At 41.7% G+C, this 17090-nt stretch overlaps 1 protein-coding gene across 1 annotated transcript in view; it reads left to right on the top strand.

Annotated features, from left to right (window-relative positions):
* si:ch211-197n1.2 (EF-hand calcium-binding domain-containing protein 6) overlaps positions 1–17090 on the top strand; it is a 105831-nt gene that overhangs the window by 86919 nt on the left and 1822 nt on the right. Inside the window, exons 14-17 of the mRNA XM_060833940.1 lie at positions 3055–3169; positions 4177–4301; positions 4513–4756; positions 6731–6903. Coding sequence (XP_060689923.1) covers positions 3055–3169; positions 4177–4301; positions 4513–4756; positions 6731–6903 — 657 coding nt within the window. The remainder of the gene's footprint in view (positions 1–3054; positions 3170–4176; positions 4302–4512; positions 4757–6730; positions 6904–17090) is intronic.

Here is a 17090-nt window from a genome sequence, read left to right as displayed (position 1 = left end):
CTCCAACATCAATGCCCCAAGAATTTTCACAGCAGATTGTTTCATATCATTTGCGCTTGATGCTAATTTTGGTATTAGTCCAAGACCTACCTTGTTTAAATATGGTCAGTGGGACAAGATCGCTTGACATACTTGCAAACTTACACCAAGGTATTTTAATGTTGAAAGAGCTGATAATTCTCCAATGGCTTCCCAAATTTTTAGAAATGACGGTTGAGAGCAAAGTTCTGCTCAGATATATTAGCTTGCTTTGGTAACATGACGTAGCCCTGTGACAGCAACAACATGCATTTATGTAGCGCCTTTAACATAGTACAACATCCCAAAACTGTTACTTTTGTTATTGAACAAAAATTAATACTAAGTCACTTGGGGACATTAAAGCCAGTAAAGGGGTGGTCATAAAGATGAAAGAGAAATAGAGAAGTGGGAGCAGATTAAGGAGGGAGTTCCAGAACTTATGACTTTGATAGATAAATGCACTGCTACTGATCATGGAGTAACTGAAATCAGAGGCCAAGAAGAGTCCAGAATTAATAAATTGCTGATACCTTGGAGGTTGCACTGCTGAAGGAGGTGCCTATGTTAGGAAATGGTGAGGCCGTGGAGGAATTCAAAAATAAAGTTGAGAATTGAGGCATTGGAGGTCACTAAGTGCAGGGTTGGTGAGTTAACAGGACTTGGAAAAGTTAGGACAAGGGTAACAGCGTTTTGTGTGGGCACATGTTTCTGAAGGATTATGATTTTTGAGGAAGCAAAAATCAGCATTATTGAGTGAACTTCATCACACATAACTGTTCTTGATATAATGTACATTCTGACTTCACATGTATCACCATTCCTTTATTATTGTTGGGTGACATCCATCACAAACATTAGAGGGCTGTGAGAATGGGGCTACAATGATTCAATGAAAGACGCAACACCTTTTAAGGAAATTAGAAGTAGTCAGCAAATGTGAGCTTGAGACTGTAATTCAGTCCAAGATCAATGAACAAATTATATTTAAAAACATAAATGCTTGCAGCTCACTCATTCAGCATCTCAGTTATGTAATTTCCCTCTATGACAATTTATTGCTTTAGAATCCTTGAGAACTTTTGTGGATGTCCATGAGGTGGTGTTCAATCATTACATTTGCCTCTTTTGTGAATGACACATTATCTAATCAATCATTTCAAGGGAGACCATGCTATAGTGATAGTGTCATTCGGCTACCAATCCAGAACGCCCGGCTGATGTTCTTGAAGGAATAGGTTAAAATAATCCCACAGTGGCAGACGATGTAATTTGAATTCAACAAAATATGGAATTAAAAAGTTGGATCAGTAGCAACCTGGTAACTAATGTGGTTAACTCTTAACTGCCTTCTGGGTAATTTGAGACAGGCAATAAGTGTGGCCCAGTGAGTGACACTCATTTCCTATGAACCAATAAGAAGAAAACAAATCTGTTCACTATTGTTATTTAACCATCCACTTCATCGCTATTTAAGTTCTTTCTAAATCCTGAAGGGTCAATATTCTTCTTACTTAGTTCTTTTACTATTAAATAGAACTATATCAAAATTACAGTATGAAAATGGAAATAGACTATTTCACCAAACTGATACATTCTCATAAAAAGCCCTTGACAGTTGTTTGCAGTTCATTTAATTTTGGAGGTTATATTTTTATTTAATATGATTTTCTGGGCTTGCTGCTGTTTTTCCTCTCTCCACTTGTCTTTTCTGTTCAGTACAGTTGGCAACTCTTTTAGATTTTCTTGGAAATTCAAGGAACTAGTCACTGTTGTGAGCAACTTGAGGAAAAAAGAAGGCAATCATAGCTGGTTGAAATTATATCTTGTATATGGTAAAATGAAACATTTGTTTTACAGTCAAGAATCAACTAGTTGAGTAACAGAGTGACTAATTTCCAGTTGGTGCTGTCGAACAGCAAGCTGCATGAATAGATGTATGGGATGTCATACAATCAAAATTGACAATACCAGGCTCCATCTCCTCTCCCCACATTGCTTCTTCATAGCCCATGCATCCCATTCCCAGTACTGATGACATACTCCTATTCCTTTCTTTCCTTAACTGACTTCTGCTCCTCCCCTGCCGCCTTCCCAGTTTCCTCCAATTCTCTCGTCTTTCTCGTCCCATTAATCCTACCCTTGTTCACCTCTCTGCTTCCTCTTATTGCTTGCTCCATCTACCTGAACTCACCTGCCCCTTCTTTCTTCCCAGGTCTGAGGGACATTCCCTTCTGGTTCTGGCTAGTTGCAGTAGTGGAATTGCTTTGAACAGGAATGGGAAAACTGACTGCTAACCATGTACAATGGCTAATCCCACCCCAGTCTACCAAGACATGATCTCCCTTAAACCTTCCTGAACCTCTCCCTCATCCACCACTCCTTTGTCGTTCCTTCTGTACCTTAACTTCTAATCCAGCTCTAACGTCAGCACCCATGCACCAAAGTTTCTCTGCTGTCCCCCTTTAAGTGGGCCTACTTCCTGTATTTCTTATCTTCCACCTTGCCCCATCCCTCTGCACACTCTAGCTTCACTCTGTAAGCCTTGTACCCTCAGCATAAGTCCAAATATCCTCATCTATCTGAAGGCAAAATCACCATGATCCTATCACACTGCAAGGCTGCTCTGTTATTAGACAGAAAGGTGGGTGATGGCAGGTTTAACAACGGGGTCACCTCAGGTAATGGAAGAGGTTGCGAAGGAGAGGCCTTCATGGCAACCTCAGCTAGTATGGGAATTGAACCTGCAGCGTCTGTGTTACTCTACATTGCAAACTAGTTGTACACCCAACTGAGCTGATTATGTCCCTTCATCTCTCTGATCTTGTTCTATCTATGAAGTCTACTCATTTTTAACCTTTCCTAATATCATGTGAAAACTACTTATGTTCTATACTAAGTCATATATGTTACATTTATGATTAGGGAAGTTCCCAATTCAAGTCCCTGAATACCACTAGCCAGAGACAATGGAAGATTCTGCTGTTGTATTTTGTTGCAGTTGTCAATAATAGTTAATATATCCACTTTGGACAGGAAAGGTGTTTCTAGCATTTTTGATGAGAAGATATCAAGGCCTAAAGGGTTTCACGAGAATGAGTTATCCAACCAGCTGGTTGAAGACAGAAGAAATGGTAGAACTCCAGATCAGGTATATTTTTAATATCATTTCATATGGGGGATGAATTTAAAGGGTGGAATCTTGGCAGCCACATCCATGCAGCTTTAGAGGCAGGGTTGGGGGAGCAGTCTCAGAAAGATGCTGCTAGATCATCTCAAAACCACACTGTTGCCTCTGGGCATCCTTAGTAGTACTGGGATGGCATTGGCACTAGATGTGTCTAGCAGTGGAGGTTGTTGATTATTAGAAATGCAATGAGTGGAGGGCAAACAGATTGTGCATTGAGACCACAGCCTGGTAGATGGCTGAAGGCACCCCCACCTTTAAATTTCTTTATACCAGAGACATGACACTGATGACTGCAGTGGTGGCTGCAGGACATCCAGTGGAAATGCCCATCCTCCTTCATGATAGTCTTGTAGCTATCCATAGTCATGTTCAGAGGACACCTTGAGGTGTTCTTACAGTCATTCACCTACAGCAGCAAGCCCACCTCTCCTGTTGTACAGGCAGTCTCCCCTGAATGCTTCCATTGCTTCCAGCAGTCCCATTCAAGTTAAGGATGGTCAACTGTCAGTTGGCCAGTTCCAAGAGCAGATGGCATCTTACCATGGCATTGGGTTTGGGAAATGGTCCCAAACCTCAGAAGGTAAGATCCTGTTCAAAAGGTTGGACTATTATTTCTAAATCAATCATCGTTAAGATTTTCTCACCTGTTTTGGAAGTGAATAGCATATAAATGCTTTGAGTGCTAACTAGTTAACTGTGATCACTATCCCTGTTCAAATATCAATTAGGTAACTAGAATGCATTATGTGGCCTCAAAATTATTAATAGGTTATTACTTGACAGCTACTAAAGTGATAAATATTGACAGGTTTAAGAATTATTTGAAAATAAAACCCCAAATATAATAACTAAACTTTGTGTATCCTGTTTACAAATGCAGGACTGGACCACATTTACTCAGGAACTTTTACAAGTTTGCTGTTAACCTGATGACTTAGCTCTCTTATTTTTCTCTTTGCTTTCCACAGCTCTTCCAGATTATTAAAACGCTGTTATGTAATCAGTACCAAGAGGTTGAGAGAGAATTTGAAGAGTTGGATGAAATTAATTCAAGGCGATTGAACCATGAAACCATGTACCGACTTCTGAAACGGTAACTTGGTGTGCAATGTGAATTGGGATTAGAACTGGTGAAATGGAGATATTACACCTCACAATATTATTATGGTGATATTTAAAAGGCATGCAGTGCATTTTAGAGATCTTTGCTGGCCACATATCTCCATTGTTTAAAATAGCATTGCTGCTTTATTTCTAAAGATGTCAACCTGCCTCAGTTTATTTTCATTCCTATTCCCTACCAGGTTTGATATTTGCCCAGAAGTAACTCGTGGTGAGATTCGGAAGCTTTGGCAAACGCTGATCACCAACCAGGATAAGACGTTGGACTTCCTGGAGTTTGTGAGGCATTTTGGTCACTCCCCTAAATCTGCTTGTTTTCCCAATGCCAAAATCAGCCCTCCAAGAAAAGGAGACTGCGACTTTCGAATGCGTTCAAAAAACCTCAACTGTGCATCTGATATCCTGGTGGACAGTGTTCGTGCCAAAGTGAGAATCTATTTTTGATTCAGAGAGCATCCTCCCCTTTTTAAAGCCCCTGTGCAACTATCTCTACTTTTCGTCATTTACATGAATGATTTGGATGCAAGCATAAGAGGTACAGCTAGTAGGTTTGCAGATTGGAGGTGTAGTGGACGGCGAAGAGGGTTACCTCTGATTACAACAGGATCTGGCCCAGATGGGCCAATGGGCTGAGAAGTGACAGATGGAGTTAAATTCAGATAAATGCGAGGTGTTGCATTTTGGGAAAGCAAATCTTAGCAGGACTTATACACTTCATAGTAATGTCCTAGGGAGTGTTGTTGTACAAAGAGACCTTGGAGTGCAGGTTCATAGCTCCTTGAAAGGGGAGACACAGGTAGATAGGATAGTGAAGAAGGCGTTTGGTATGCTTTCCTTTATTGGTCAGAGTATTGAGTACAGGAGTTGGGAGGTCATGTTGCAGCTGTACAGGACATTGGTTAGGCCACTGTTGGAATATTGCATGTAATTCTGATCTCCTTCCTATCGGAAAGATGGTGTGAAACTTGAAAGGGTACAGAAAAGCTTTACAAGGATGTTGCCAGGGTTGGAGGATTTGAGCTACAGGGAGAGGCTGAACAGGCTGGGGCTGTTTTCCCTGGAGCATCGGAAGCTGAGGGGTGACCTTATAGAGGTTTACAAAATTATGAGGGGCATGGATAGGGTAAATAGACAAAGTCTTTTCCCTGGGATCAGGGAATCCAGAACTAGTGGGCATAGGTTTAGGGTGAGAAGGGAAAGATATAAAAGAGACCTAAGGGGCAACGTTTTCACGCAGAGGGTGGTACGTGTATGGAATGAGGATGCGGTGGAGGCTGGTACAATTGCAACATTTAAGAGGCATTTGGATGGGTGTATGAATAGGAAGGGTTTGGAGGAACATGGGCCGGGTGCTGGCAGGTTGGACTAGATTGGGTTGGGATATCTGATCGGCGTGGACAGGTTGGACCAAAGGGTCTGTTTCCGTGCTGTACATCTCTATGTCTATGACTCTATGACTAACTTACTGTCATCTGCACATCTAATCTGTAAATGATATATAACAACATAATTCACTAAGGACTTTGAATGTTGGTGCTATGATATTTAACTGATTGAAAATTATAAGAGTGGGAGCAAAGGTGAATTGGTAGAATTGCTGTTCCAAAGATAGAGCTCATTGCTTCCCTTCATTGCTCAGTCCTTTGAATTTATGAGGTGGAAGTCATGTTGAGGTGTTACAGGACATTGGTGAGGCCTCTTCTGAAACACTGTGTCCAGTCCTGGTGGCCCAGTGATAGGAAGAATATTATTAAGCTTGAGAAGGTTCAGAAGAGATTTACCAGGATGAAGCAGGTTTGACTTATAAAGAAAGGCTGGATAAGCTGGGATTGTTTTCAATGGTGCGTAGGAGGTTGGGAGGCAACCTTACAGAAGTTTATGAAATAATGAGGAGTATAGACAGCGTTAATAGCAGTTGTCTTTTCCCTAGGATGGGGTATTTCAAGATAGAGGGCACATTCTTAAGGTGAGAGGAGAGAGATTTAAAAAAGACATGAGGGGCAAATATTTTACACAGAGGGTGGTTTGCATGTGCAATGAAACTCCTGAGGAAGTGGTGGATGTAGATATATTTACAGTATTTAAAAGGCACTTAGATAAGAATATGAATAGGAAAGGATGGGAGGGATATGGGCCAAGAGCAGGCAGGTGGGGCTAGTTTAGTTTGGGGTTATGTTCGGCATGGACTGTTTGCACCAAAGGGTCTGATTTTTGTTGAAATCTTGAAATTTGGGCTGTATTACATCAAAACTTATCTTGCTTCCACATGCTGCTTACAGTTTGTTTCTAACATGTGGACATCCAAAGTTTAAATTTACACAAGGATTTATAAGTACTGGTACATAATGCAATGTTGCTAAGCCGAGTTGACATTGTTGATTTAACTTTTACAACTTGCAGGTGGACTACTTGTGGGATGATCTTAGAAAAGAATTTCAGGAGCTTGACCCTTACAGCACTGGCTTTGTCAGCAAAGAAGAGTTTAAAGATATCTTGACTGAATTGTGTATGAATTTGAATGAATACGAGTGTGAGATGCTGGCAAAGAAATTCGAAATCAATGGAGATGGCCGGTAAGGTCAACTGTGTTCACTCTCTGAATTGAGACTCAGAGAGAGGGGGATGCATAGGGATACATTAAAATCTCCTTTAACATATTTCAGAGCTGAGACACCCGGGTTTGAGAATGGATTGTTAATTGCCCAGAAAGTTAAACATTACATTGAAACAGCTGACAAGGTTAAGCAAAGTTGGCCTTATAAGAGCCCTGCAGACTGGCAGTGATGCGAACAGTGCAGCCCAGTCCCCAAGAGTGAAAAAGGACCAGACAAATTAATAAATCCAAAATAACATTGGACTGCATTAAATTTAACAGCATAAAAACAGGCCTTTTGGCCTAATGTGTAGACAATCTACAGCAACCTCCTCCCATTCAGTTTACTTTATCTGTTCCTCTTGATGTAATTTTCTATTCCTTTCTCCTTAATCTAGCTTCTCCTTAAGTCCATCTGTGATATCCACTTCAAGTACTCAGTGTTCAGTTATAGTAGATGGGATTTCAATGACAGGACCTAATTGCATTAATGCTTTCCAGATTGAAGTGTGCATATTTTATTCATATCTGTGCATTTGTGTAGTATTTTAAACTGTTTTGCAGCCAATGAAGTGTAGTAAATGTTGCAATGTAGAAGACATGGCAGCTCGTTTGCAAGTTAAACTCTCACAACTAGCACTGTGACAATAACTAAATAATTTGTTCCTTCTAAGATGTAGGTTGAGGACTAAATATTGGTGAACACTGGGGATAACTTCCCCATCCTTAGGTGAACTAGTGTAATTGGATCTTGTACAGATTCATACAAATGTACAAGTAAGGAGCATAAATAGGTTGTACAATCCTTCAGTTCTGCACTACCATTCAGTATGAACATGGCTGACCTGATGGTGTTCCAAATTCCATAATTTCATCTACTCTTGACAGCTATTGTTTTCATTTCCTCACAAAAATCCAGCTACCTTCTCGTTAAAAACATATAATGACCTCATCTCCACTGCCTTCTGAGACAGCAAGTTCCAAAATTGCACAGCCCTCTGAGCAAAAAGAATTTCCATCTCTGTCTAAAAGGCAACTCATTATTTTTCAACATTGTCTTTTAATTCTGGACTCACCCTCAAGAGGAAACATCATTTCCATGTCCACCTTGTTAAGACCATTCAGGATCTTAGCCACTTCAGTCAAGTCACCCCTCAATCTTCTGAACTCTAGTGAAAATAAATTTGTTCTGTCCAACCTTTCCTAATAAGGCAACCTACTTAGCTCAGTATCAATCTAAGAAACATCCTTTGAACTGCCTCCAACACATTTACATCTCTCCTTAAGAAAAGGTGAGTATGGGCCTTAGCCAATGCTTCCTCAACACAGAGTATCAGCTTTGGTTTCTGTTCTCAAACCCTGGAATGGGAACTGGAACCTTTTTATTCCAAAGGCAAGTGTGATACTAGAGTCATACAGTCATACAGCATGGAAACAGACCCTTCGGTCCATTAAGTCCATGTGAACTATGTTCCCACTAAACTAGTCCCACTTGTCTCCATTTGCCCAAATTTCCTATTCATGTACCTATCCAAATGCTCTTTAAACGTTGCAACTGTACCTGCATCACTCACTTCCTCTGGCAGTTCATTCCACATATTAACCAGTCCCTGGGCAAAACACTTGCTGCCATTAAATATTTCTCCTCTCACTTTAAAAATGTACCCCTAGTTTTGAAACCCACTTCCACACTCCATCTTAGGGAAAAGATAGTTGCCAATCACCCTATCTATGCCCCTTATGATTTTATAAGCTTCTGTAAGGTCACCCCTCAACCTCCTCTGTTCAAGTGAAAGAAGTCCTAACCTATCCAGCCTATTTTTATAACTCAGGCCCTCTATTCCCGGCAACATCCTGGTAAATATTTTCTGGAGCTATCCAGTTTATTAATAGCTTTTCTGTAACAGGGTGACCTGAACTGCGCACAGTAAGCAGAAGAGGTCTCACCATCATCCTGTATGAGCTCAACTTGATGCCCCAACTGTTAACTAAGTCACAGCTAATATTCCAAGGGGCAATGCTTATTTAATTGATCTTACCAATGTGTTGATGATTTATGGACATAATACATGTGTCCGTGCTTGTGTCTTTGTGAGCGAAGATGTGCCACTAGTTAGGCAGAGGTTGCCGAGAAGCTAAGACGTTCCTGGGATTGCAAGTCAATTTCTGTCAATTTCAATTTTTTGTCAATCCCATTCAAATTCTTTGGGATTGTCTATCACAATGATTGTAAATGCTACGTTGTTGAGTATGTTAAAGACTGAGACCAAGGAATAGTTTTGATCTCTCAGAGAATCAAGGGATATGGGAACAGACAAGAAAGTTGGGATCAGTCATTATTTGTGTGGAATTGTAGCGCAGCGTGAAGGAACAAAATTCCCTAATCCATCTCTGATTACTTACGTTCATTTATTATCATTCACACTTTAAGCTTCAGTTTAAGGTTTTCGGAGCAATATTCATTGCATCTTTACATCTGTGGAGTGACTGAAGTTAAGTCACAGACACAACAACTATCGAAGGACGAACCACTTGACATATTAACTTCTTTTATTTCCACAGATGTTGGCTGACTTGATAAGTGCTTCAAATATCCTCTGCTGTGTTTCGGATTTCCAGCATCTACAGTATTGCTATTTTTTTATAATCCTTGTGGCCTTGTCTGTATCTTACCATTGATGAATGCAAATTATTTTAAGTCATCTTGTGATCTTATTTGAAAGGGATATGTTTAATGAGCAAACCCAGTGGAATTTTAAATGCACAACAGAAGTAAACAATAAATACTGGACATAAAAAGTAAAAAGTTAATATTTTTGAAATATTTGAATTGAAACTTTGGAGGCTCTAAGCATCAAGAATGCTTTGGGAAAGGGGCTGTACAGTCCTTTGTCCCCACAAACAATGAAAACATAAGTACATGAAAACATTGACAGGGTAGATGCTGAGAGTTTGTTTTCCCACTGGCTGTAGAATCTACAACTAGGGGCATGATGGCAGGATAAGAATTTGATCATTTAGGACAGAGATAACGAGAAGAAGATTTTGAATTTTTGGAATTCTCTACCTCAAAGGCCCGCAGATCCTTTGTCATTGAGTTCACATGGACTTATTGGACCGAAGGGTCTGTTTCCATGCTGTATTAAAGGCTAAGTGTATTGAGTGTATTAAAAGCTAAGATGGATATTTGGACTTTCAAGGGATATGATCCAGATAGGAAAGTGAAACTGAGGTCAAAGATCAATGAAGGAATTTTGAAAGCACAAATGGCCCACACTATTTTATTTTATGTATTTATAAAGAAATTCACCAATTAAATGTTTAAATGCTATATAAAAAATAATGAAAATTGATTCATAATCTAATAGGCATTCCTGAGATGGCTGTAGCCATTGTATGCAGCTTTCCTGCATTATTGTGACTCTTTGTTTGGGATTGGCTTTCAGCTCAGAACCCAAAATGGATGCACACAAGAGGTCAATAAAAGTCTGTCACAAGTTAGGTTTATAGTTTTAGTAACCCCTTAAGGTCTATATGTAAATCCTTTAAGGTGCTGACTTTCAATGTATGTTTCCAATATGTTGGATTCCTTATTGAATGTCTAAGATTGTGAGAGTCCCAAGATTGTGGATAAGGCTGGAAAATGGATGCGAGGAGTAGCCATGATCCTGTTGAATGGCAGAACAGGCTTGAAGGGCCAAATGGCCTATTCAGGTTCCTGATTTTATGGTCTTATGATATTATGTCAAACCACCTCTTCAAATGTTTCAGCCAACACCCTTTCCTTGGGAAGCCCTTTGAAATCGTGCATGACATGCTCCTTCTCGAGTCTGAGTTCCAAGGTGATTGAAAAATCCAATTTGTGATCTGCACATTCTGTCACATGTGGGACAGGCCCTGCTTGAAGAGTTGGATGGATGGGTTTTTTGGAGGTTTGTGCATTCCTCCTGTTGCCTTGACTTTGCCTCTGCATGTTCTCAACAATATCTTTTGACCGCTAATGGAGTCAGGTGTTACTAGGGGACATAGCTTTAAATTAAGGGGTGGTAGGTATAGGACAGATGTTAGGGGTAGATTCTTCACACAGCGGGTTGTGAGTTCATGGAATGCCCTGCCCGTATCAGTGGTGAACTCTCCTTCTTTATGTTCATTTAAGCGGGCATTGGATAGGCATTTGGAAGTTATTGGGCTAGTATAGGTTAGGTAGGACTCGGTCGGCGCAACATCGAGGGCCGAAGGGCCTGTACTGCGCTGTATCCTTCTATGTTCTATGTTCTATGTTCTATGTTGCCATCTTGAATGAGCCTTCTGCATTTGAATTGGTCAAAAGCCAGGATCTCCCATGAATCAGCAGAGTATTTGACTACTTCAGGGATTCTTTAAGGATGTTTCTAAAGCATCCTTGTTGTCTTCATGGTATTTCCCATCACAATTGAGTTCCAAGTAGTGCATTTACTTCAGGAGTCTGGTGTCAGGAATACAAATAACATGTCTGACTCAGCAGAGCTGGTTTTGAGTAATGAGCACCTTGATGCTGGATATGTTGATTCTGAGGATTTTATAAGGAACTGGTGATGGTCCTTCATTGTTTTGAGGTGCTAGTTGCAGATTGCTTAGGTCACTGCAGCATAGAGGAGCATGGGGATCCCTGCTGCCTGGTAAACCATGACCTTAGTCTTAGGTTTGGTATGCTGGTCCTCAAATACTCTTTTCCTCAGTTGGTTGAAGGCTAAGCTGGCACATTTGAGGCAATGATAAATTTTGTAAGCTCTGTATGCTTTTGTTGAGAGGGACTCCCAAGGTATAGTAATTGGTCCACATTTCCCAGGATAAAATTGTTAACCTTAGTCAACAGGGAGAGTGATTTTGGAACTGCTTACAAAAGGGCTTTAGTTTTCTGGGATGTTTCTGTATGGCACATTTTCGGACGTACTTTAGAAAAACCATCGATTATGTCCTGGAGTTCAGCTTCTGAGTGAGAATGCATGCATGTCATCTGACAACTGCAACTCAATGGCTGAAGTTGGAGTGTGTTTGGTTTTGGATTAAAGGCACCATGGGTTAACTCGGTTCTGCCTGCACTGTAAATTGCCTCCATACTTGTGGATAATTAATTGGAGATGAGGTCCAGGATTGCAGCAAGGGAAATGGAGAAGAGATTTAGTGCAATGATGCCATGAAGATTAATTTCAGTTTTCACTGAGTGGTGGTTACTTTGGTGAGAATCACAGTTTGTATGCCATTTTAAAGTATGTAGAGGCATAGAATCCCAACAGTGTGGAAGGAGGTCATTTGGCCAATCAAGTCTACACTGCCCTCCAAAGAGCATCCCATCCAAACTTCTCCCCCAACCTTATGCCTATATGCATTTCCCATGGCTAACCCACCTAGCTTGTTAATCCCTGGCCACCAGCTGGGCCAATTTAGCATGGTCAATCCACCTAACCTACACGTCTTTGGACTATGGGACGAAACCAATGCATCTGAAGGAAACCCATGCAGCATGGGGTGAATGTGCAAACTCCACATGGACAGCCGCCTGAAGGCTGGACTTGAACCTGGGTCCCTGATGCTAATTACTGAGCCATCATGCCATTCATAGTGAAGATAGTCACACACATTTCTGAGGTAGACCAAATCTGAGGAGGATACTCCTTAGACCAAAGTCAAAGCCTTTTGAGAGGTCACAAAGTTTATGTGCAGTAATTTATGCCATGCCATTACCTACAATTTGCCATGCAGTGAAAGTCTGCCTCTCGATGGGTGGAAATTGTATCGAGTCTCAAAGGAGTTCCTCACCTCCTGGAAGGAAGCGGTTGAGGGGAATGCTTGCAATGAGCTTCCCTATGGCAGGGAGCAGGATGACTCCTCAGTAGTAACTGTTGCCTTTTTTGGCTAGTTACAATCACCACATCCCTGATTCCTCTGATATCTTCCTTCCTTCTAATTGAGGTAGATGTCAGGATGATCAGGAATACATGTCTACATGATGAACGCTCTGGGGTGTAGAAAGAAAGAACAAAAGGAAACAGGACTGAATCTTTATTTTTGGGCAAGTGTCGGTTTCATTGAGTTTTGTGGTGGGTTCTCTCTGTGAGAAAATTGTTTCAATGCATCTTACTGTACATGACTCATTAACTATCTACTCCATCCCCATGTCACCCTCTTGTCTGATTGTAGCTCCATTTTACCTCTCACTGTAGCCAGAGCAACTTGGGATACTGCTGGGATACTTCACCAGTATTCCTGGAACTGGTGCCATCTATGAAAGGTCACTGTGCACCCAGATAAGCACTGTCAATGCAGAGCTGCTAGGCATGCTACTTGACACATGCACATGATATAAGATATAGACAATAAGCTATAGGAGCAGTAGTAGGCCATTTGGCCCATCATGTCTCTTCCACCATTTGATTTTGGCTATATGTTTCTCAACCCCATTCTCCAGCCTTCTCCCCATAACCCTTGGTAACTTTGCTAATCAAGAACCTAATGATCTCTGTCTTAAGTACACTCAATGGCTCAATGACTTGGGAAAGAAGGAAAAATTGGCACCCTATCATGATGATGCTTTAACAAGGTTATGTTGTCCTTGTCATTTTTCAGAGAGGTCGTAAAAGCACAGAGGCCAAGATGTCTGGGTTTGAAGGGTTTTAGGCCAGTTTGATTATAACTAACAGATACTGCCTCAGTCACAAGGCTTTCAAGTTTTTAAAAAAAACTTGTGCAATGAAAGGGGAAAGCTCAGCTTTTCTCTGGTTTAGTTTGGTTTTAGCAGTCTGGCTATTCACTGAAAGCAGTCAGGTGTTTTGAGGCTACATGAAATAAGCAGAACCATGCTGAACCTCTCTCTGAAAGCTCTCCTGTAAGACTCTGTGTTTGATTGTGCCTTTTGCGCCAAGGGGAATGTTGCAAGTATTCGGACAGCATAATTAAGTTGGATTTTCAGATAGGTTAAGTTATTTTGTATTCACTTCTCTTTTGTTTGTGTTTCATTTGATAATAATCTTGTAAATAAATTCTGTTTTGTTTAAAACTAAGTAGTTTGACCAGTGGCATCTCTACTAGAATATCTGCTTTACACCTGCTTAAAACAACTAGCAAAGTTAGGGTCTGGGCTAATTTCTTTAAATGTTTGAGGATGTCTGGCCTGGTCCATAAACTGTTTTGCAGATGTTTATAAAAAGATCCTGCTGGATGGGGCAATGCAGAGGTGGGAAATGTTCTCATCAGGACCGGCAGTGGAGTCCATGACACCAGACCATGCTGCCCTGGTGTAAGATTGTCTCCAGGGTCAATGCAGACTCAGCTGTCTCTGGAGGAACACACAGCAACGCAGGGAGAAGGTCAATAAGCTTCTCAACTCTGCCAGTTTAAGAAACACATCTTCTCATACTCACTATGTCATTGCGACTGCACTCGCCTCTCATCAAGGCTCAAACTCTACCAATCTCGCTAATGCCTTTCTCCACTTGCTGTCACCAAGCCCACCCTCGACATGACTAACATGCCCTCTGTGCTAACCACCTTGGCCAACCACCCCAACCGCACAATATAGCTGTGCCATCCACTTTCAACTCCCTTAATGCATGTCTCTTTTTCTCTCTCTCTCTCTCTCTCACACACACAGACACACACACTCTCTCTCTTTCTCTCTCTCTCTCTCTCTCTATCTGTCACTTCAGGAGGAAAATAGCCTGCAATAGTGCACCAAGAGTCAGGATGTATAGTGAGCTGCCTGTCATTTGGCTCCTCCCTCTTTATGAGAAAAGAATCCTGACACAAATTGCCCTGAGAGGCTTACTAACCATTTCCAAACCCCAGGAGGCTGCCCTTGACTTATTGTGCTGGGACACCCCCTTTAACAAAACTCTTCTACCCCCTTTGACTTGACAGAGGAATGCTGACAACCATGTCAAGCTTCCTGGCTTTGTGACTGAGCTAAATTGCCAAGTCGTGCTGCAACATTGTGAGCCTGATATCTTGGCTGAGAGGAAAGATGATAACAAGGCAGGGGTTCTGTGGGCATCCAGATAAGCCCATTGTGAGTGAGTGAGTGCCAAGAGAGCCAAGAGAGCAAAGTGAGCAGCCCCAAGGTGCAGCCTGGTCTGTGGCTCTGAACACAAAGTGTGTTTGCTGTGGCATTACAACAATAGTTTCTGCCACAGTATTGAAGTGCAGAATCGTGCTGTACGTGGATCAGAGATGTCTCATGAGGATTCTTAGAGGTTGACACATGTTGAATGCCAGTGTCAGAGGCATAGATTATTTTCTAAATGTGAAAGGTTTTGGAAATGTGAAGCACAAAAGGACTTGGGAGTCTTAGTTCAGGATTCTTTTATGGTTAACATGCAGGTTCGGTTGGCAATTAGGAAGGCAAATGCAAAGTTAGCATTCATTTCAAGAGGGCTAGAGTACAAGAGCAAAGGTGTACTGCTGAGGGTATATAAGGCTCTGGTTGGACCATGTTTGGAATATTGTGAGCAGTTTTAAGTCCATGTCTAAGGAAGGATTACTTACAGTGTGGAAACAGGCCCTTCGGCCCAACAAGTCCACACTGACCCGCCGAAGCGCAACCCACCCATACCCCTACATTTACCCCCTACCTAACACTACGGGCAATTTAGCATGGCCAATTCTCCTGACCTGCACATCTTTGGACTGTGGGAGGAAACCGGAGCACCCGGAGGAAACCCACGCAGACACGGGGAGAACGTGCAAACTCCACACAGTCAGTCGCCTGAGTCGGGAATTGAACCCAGGTCTCTGGCGCTGTGAGGCAGCAGTGCTAACCACTGTGCCACCGTGCCGTCCCCAATGGCACGGATGTGCTGGCATTGGAGGGGATCCAGAGGAGGTTCACAAGAATGATCCTGGAAATGAAGGATTGGTTGAGGACTCTGGGTCTGTGCTCATTGCAGTTTAGAAGAATGTGGGGGGATCTCATTGAAACTGACAATATTGAGAGGCCTGGAGGCAATGGGCATGAAGTAGGTGTTTTCACTAGTAGGAGAGACTAGAACCTGGAGGCACAGCCTCGGAGTGAAGGGACAACACTTTGGAACTGAGATGAGAGGGACTTCATCCAGAGCGTGATGAATTGCAGCAGTAAGAGGCCAAGTCATTAAGAAGGTAGCTTCTTGATTAGTAAGGAGGTCAAGGATTATGGGGAGAAGGCAGGAAGCTGGGGTTTAGAAACAAGCTAGCCATGGTGGAGTAGACCCGATGGGCTGAATGTCCTAATTCTGCTCCCATACCTTCTGGTCTTATTGTTGTTGGGTTGAAATGGGAATCAGTGGTGAACTGTATCTGATTGGCTTAATGGCACTATTATGTAAAAATACCAGTTTGAAACAAATACGCAGTGAGACAGGCAAATTCAAGTTAAACCATTGGCTGTCCTTAGTTCTTTAGTATGGAAAGGATTAGTCAGTGCGTATGTCCAGAACTGAACTCCATAGTAGAGAAATGCCAAATCACTTATCACATTAAAAAAGAACAGCAATGTGTATCATTGCAGCAACTAACCTCGCCTTCTTCAACAGCACCTTCCAAACCCATGATCTCTGCCACCTAATAGGACATAGGATCACCACTACCAGCTAGTTTTCCTCCAAGCTACATGTCCTTGGAACTATCCTTCACTATAATTGGATTAAAGTCCTGGACCTTTCTCCCTAACAGTGCTGTTGATGTACTTACTGCTCTTATAACCAGATCCCAGGCAAGGAGGAATGAACAGGTTTTTCAGGGTTTTTTTCAGTTCACTCAGTTAGTCCCAACAAGCTTGATTGAGAAAAGGTCATCTCCCCAGGGATATCTTTGTCCCTGGTCAAATTATTCTTTTGTTTTAAGAGGCAACAGTTTAACCAGGCTTTCTTGAGTTAACAACAGAGTGAGTTTTAGTTACTAAATGCAAAAACAAGCAATTACTGTCATACTCACAGATTCGAAATGAACAGTGAGCACAAAAGAAAAGTTAAAAGATATATGGATCAGTCTTTCTGGGTGCTTTGTGAGTAGAGATTGGAGTGCTGATAGTTGAACAGTCAGTTTTGGGATTCCTTGTTTGGCAACCCAGTGAAATCCTTTTGTCCTGTTTCGCTTTGACAGTGGTTGGTTGTCAGCACTTAGAGCAGGAGTATTCTTCTTCTGACCTGTTTGTTT

Source organism: Hemiscyllium ocellatum, chromosome 2 (assembly GCF_020745735.1).
Source record: "Hemiscyllium ocellatum isolate sHemOce1 chromosome 2, sHemOce1.pat.X.cur, whole genome shotgun sequence".
Taxonomy (NCBI): domain Eukaryota; kingdom Metazoa; phylum Chordata; class Chondrichthyes; order Orectolobiformes; family Hemiscylliidae; genus Hemiscyllium; species Hemiscyllium ocellatum.
This window is presented reverse-complemented; position numbering and strand designations above follow the sequence as displayed.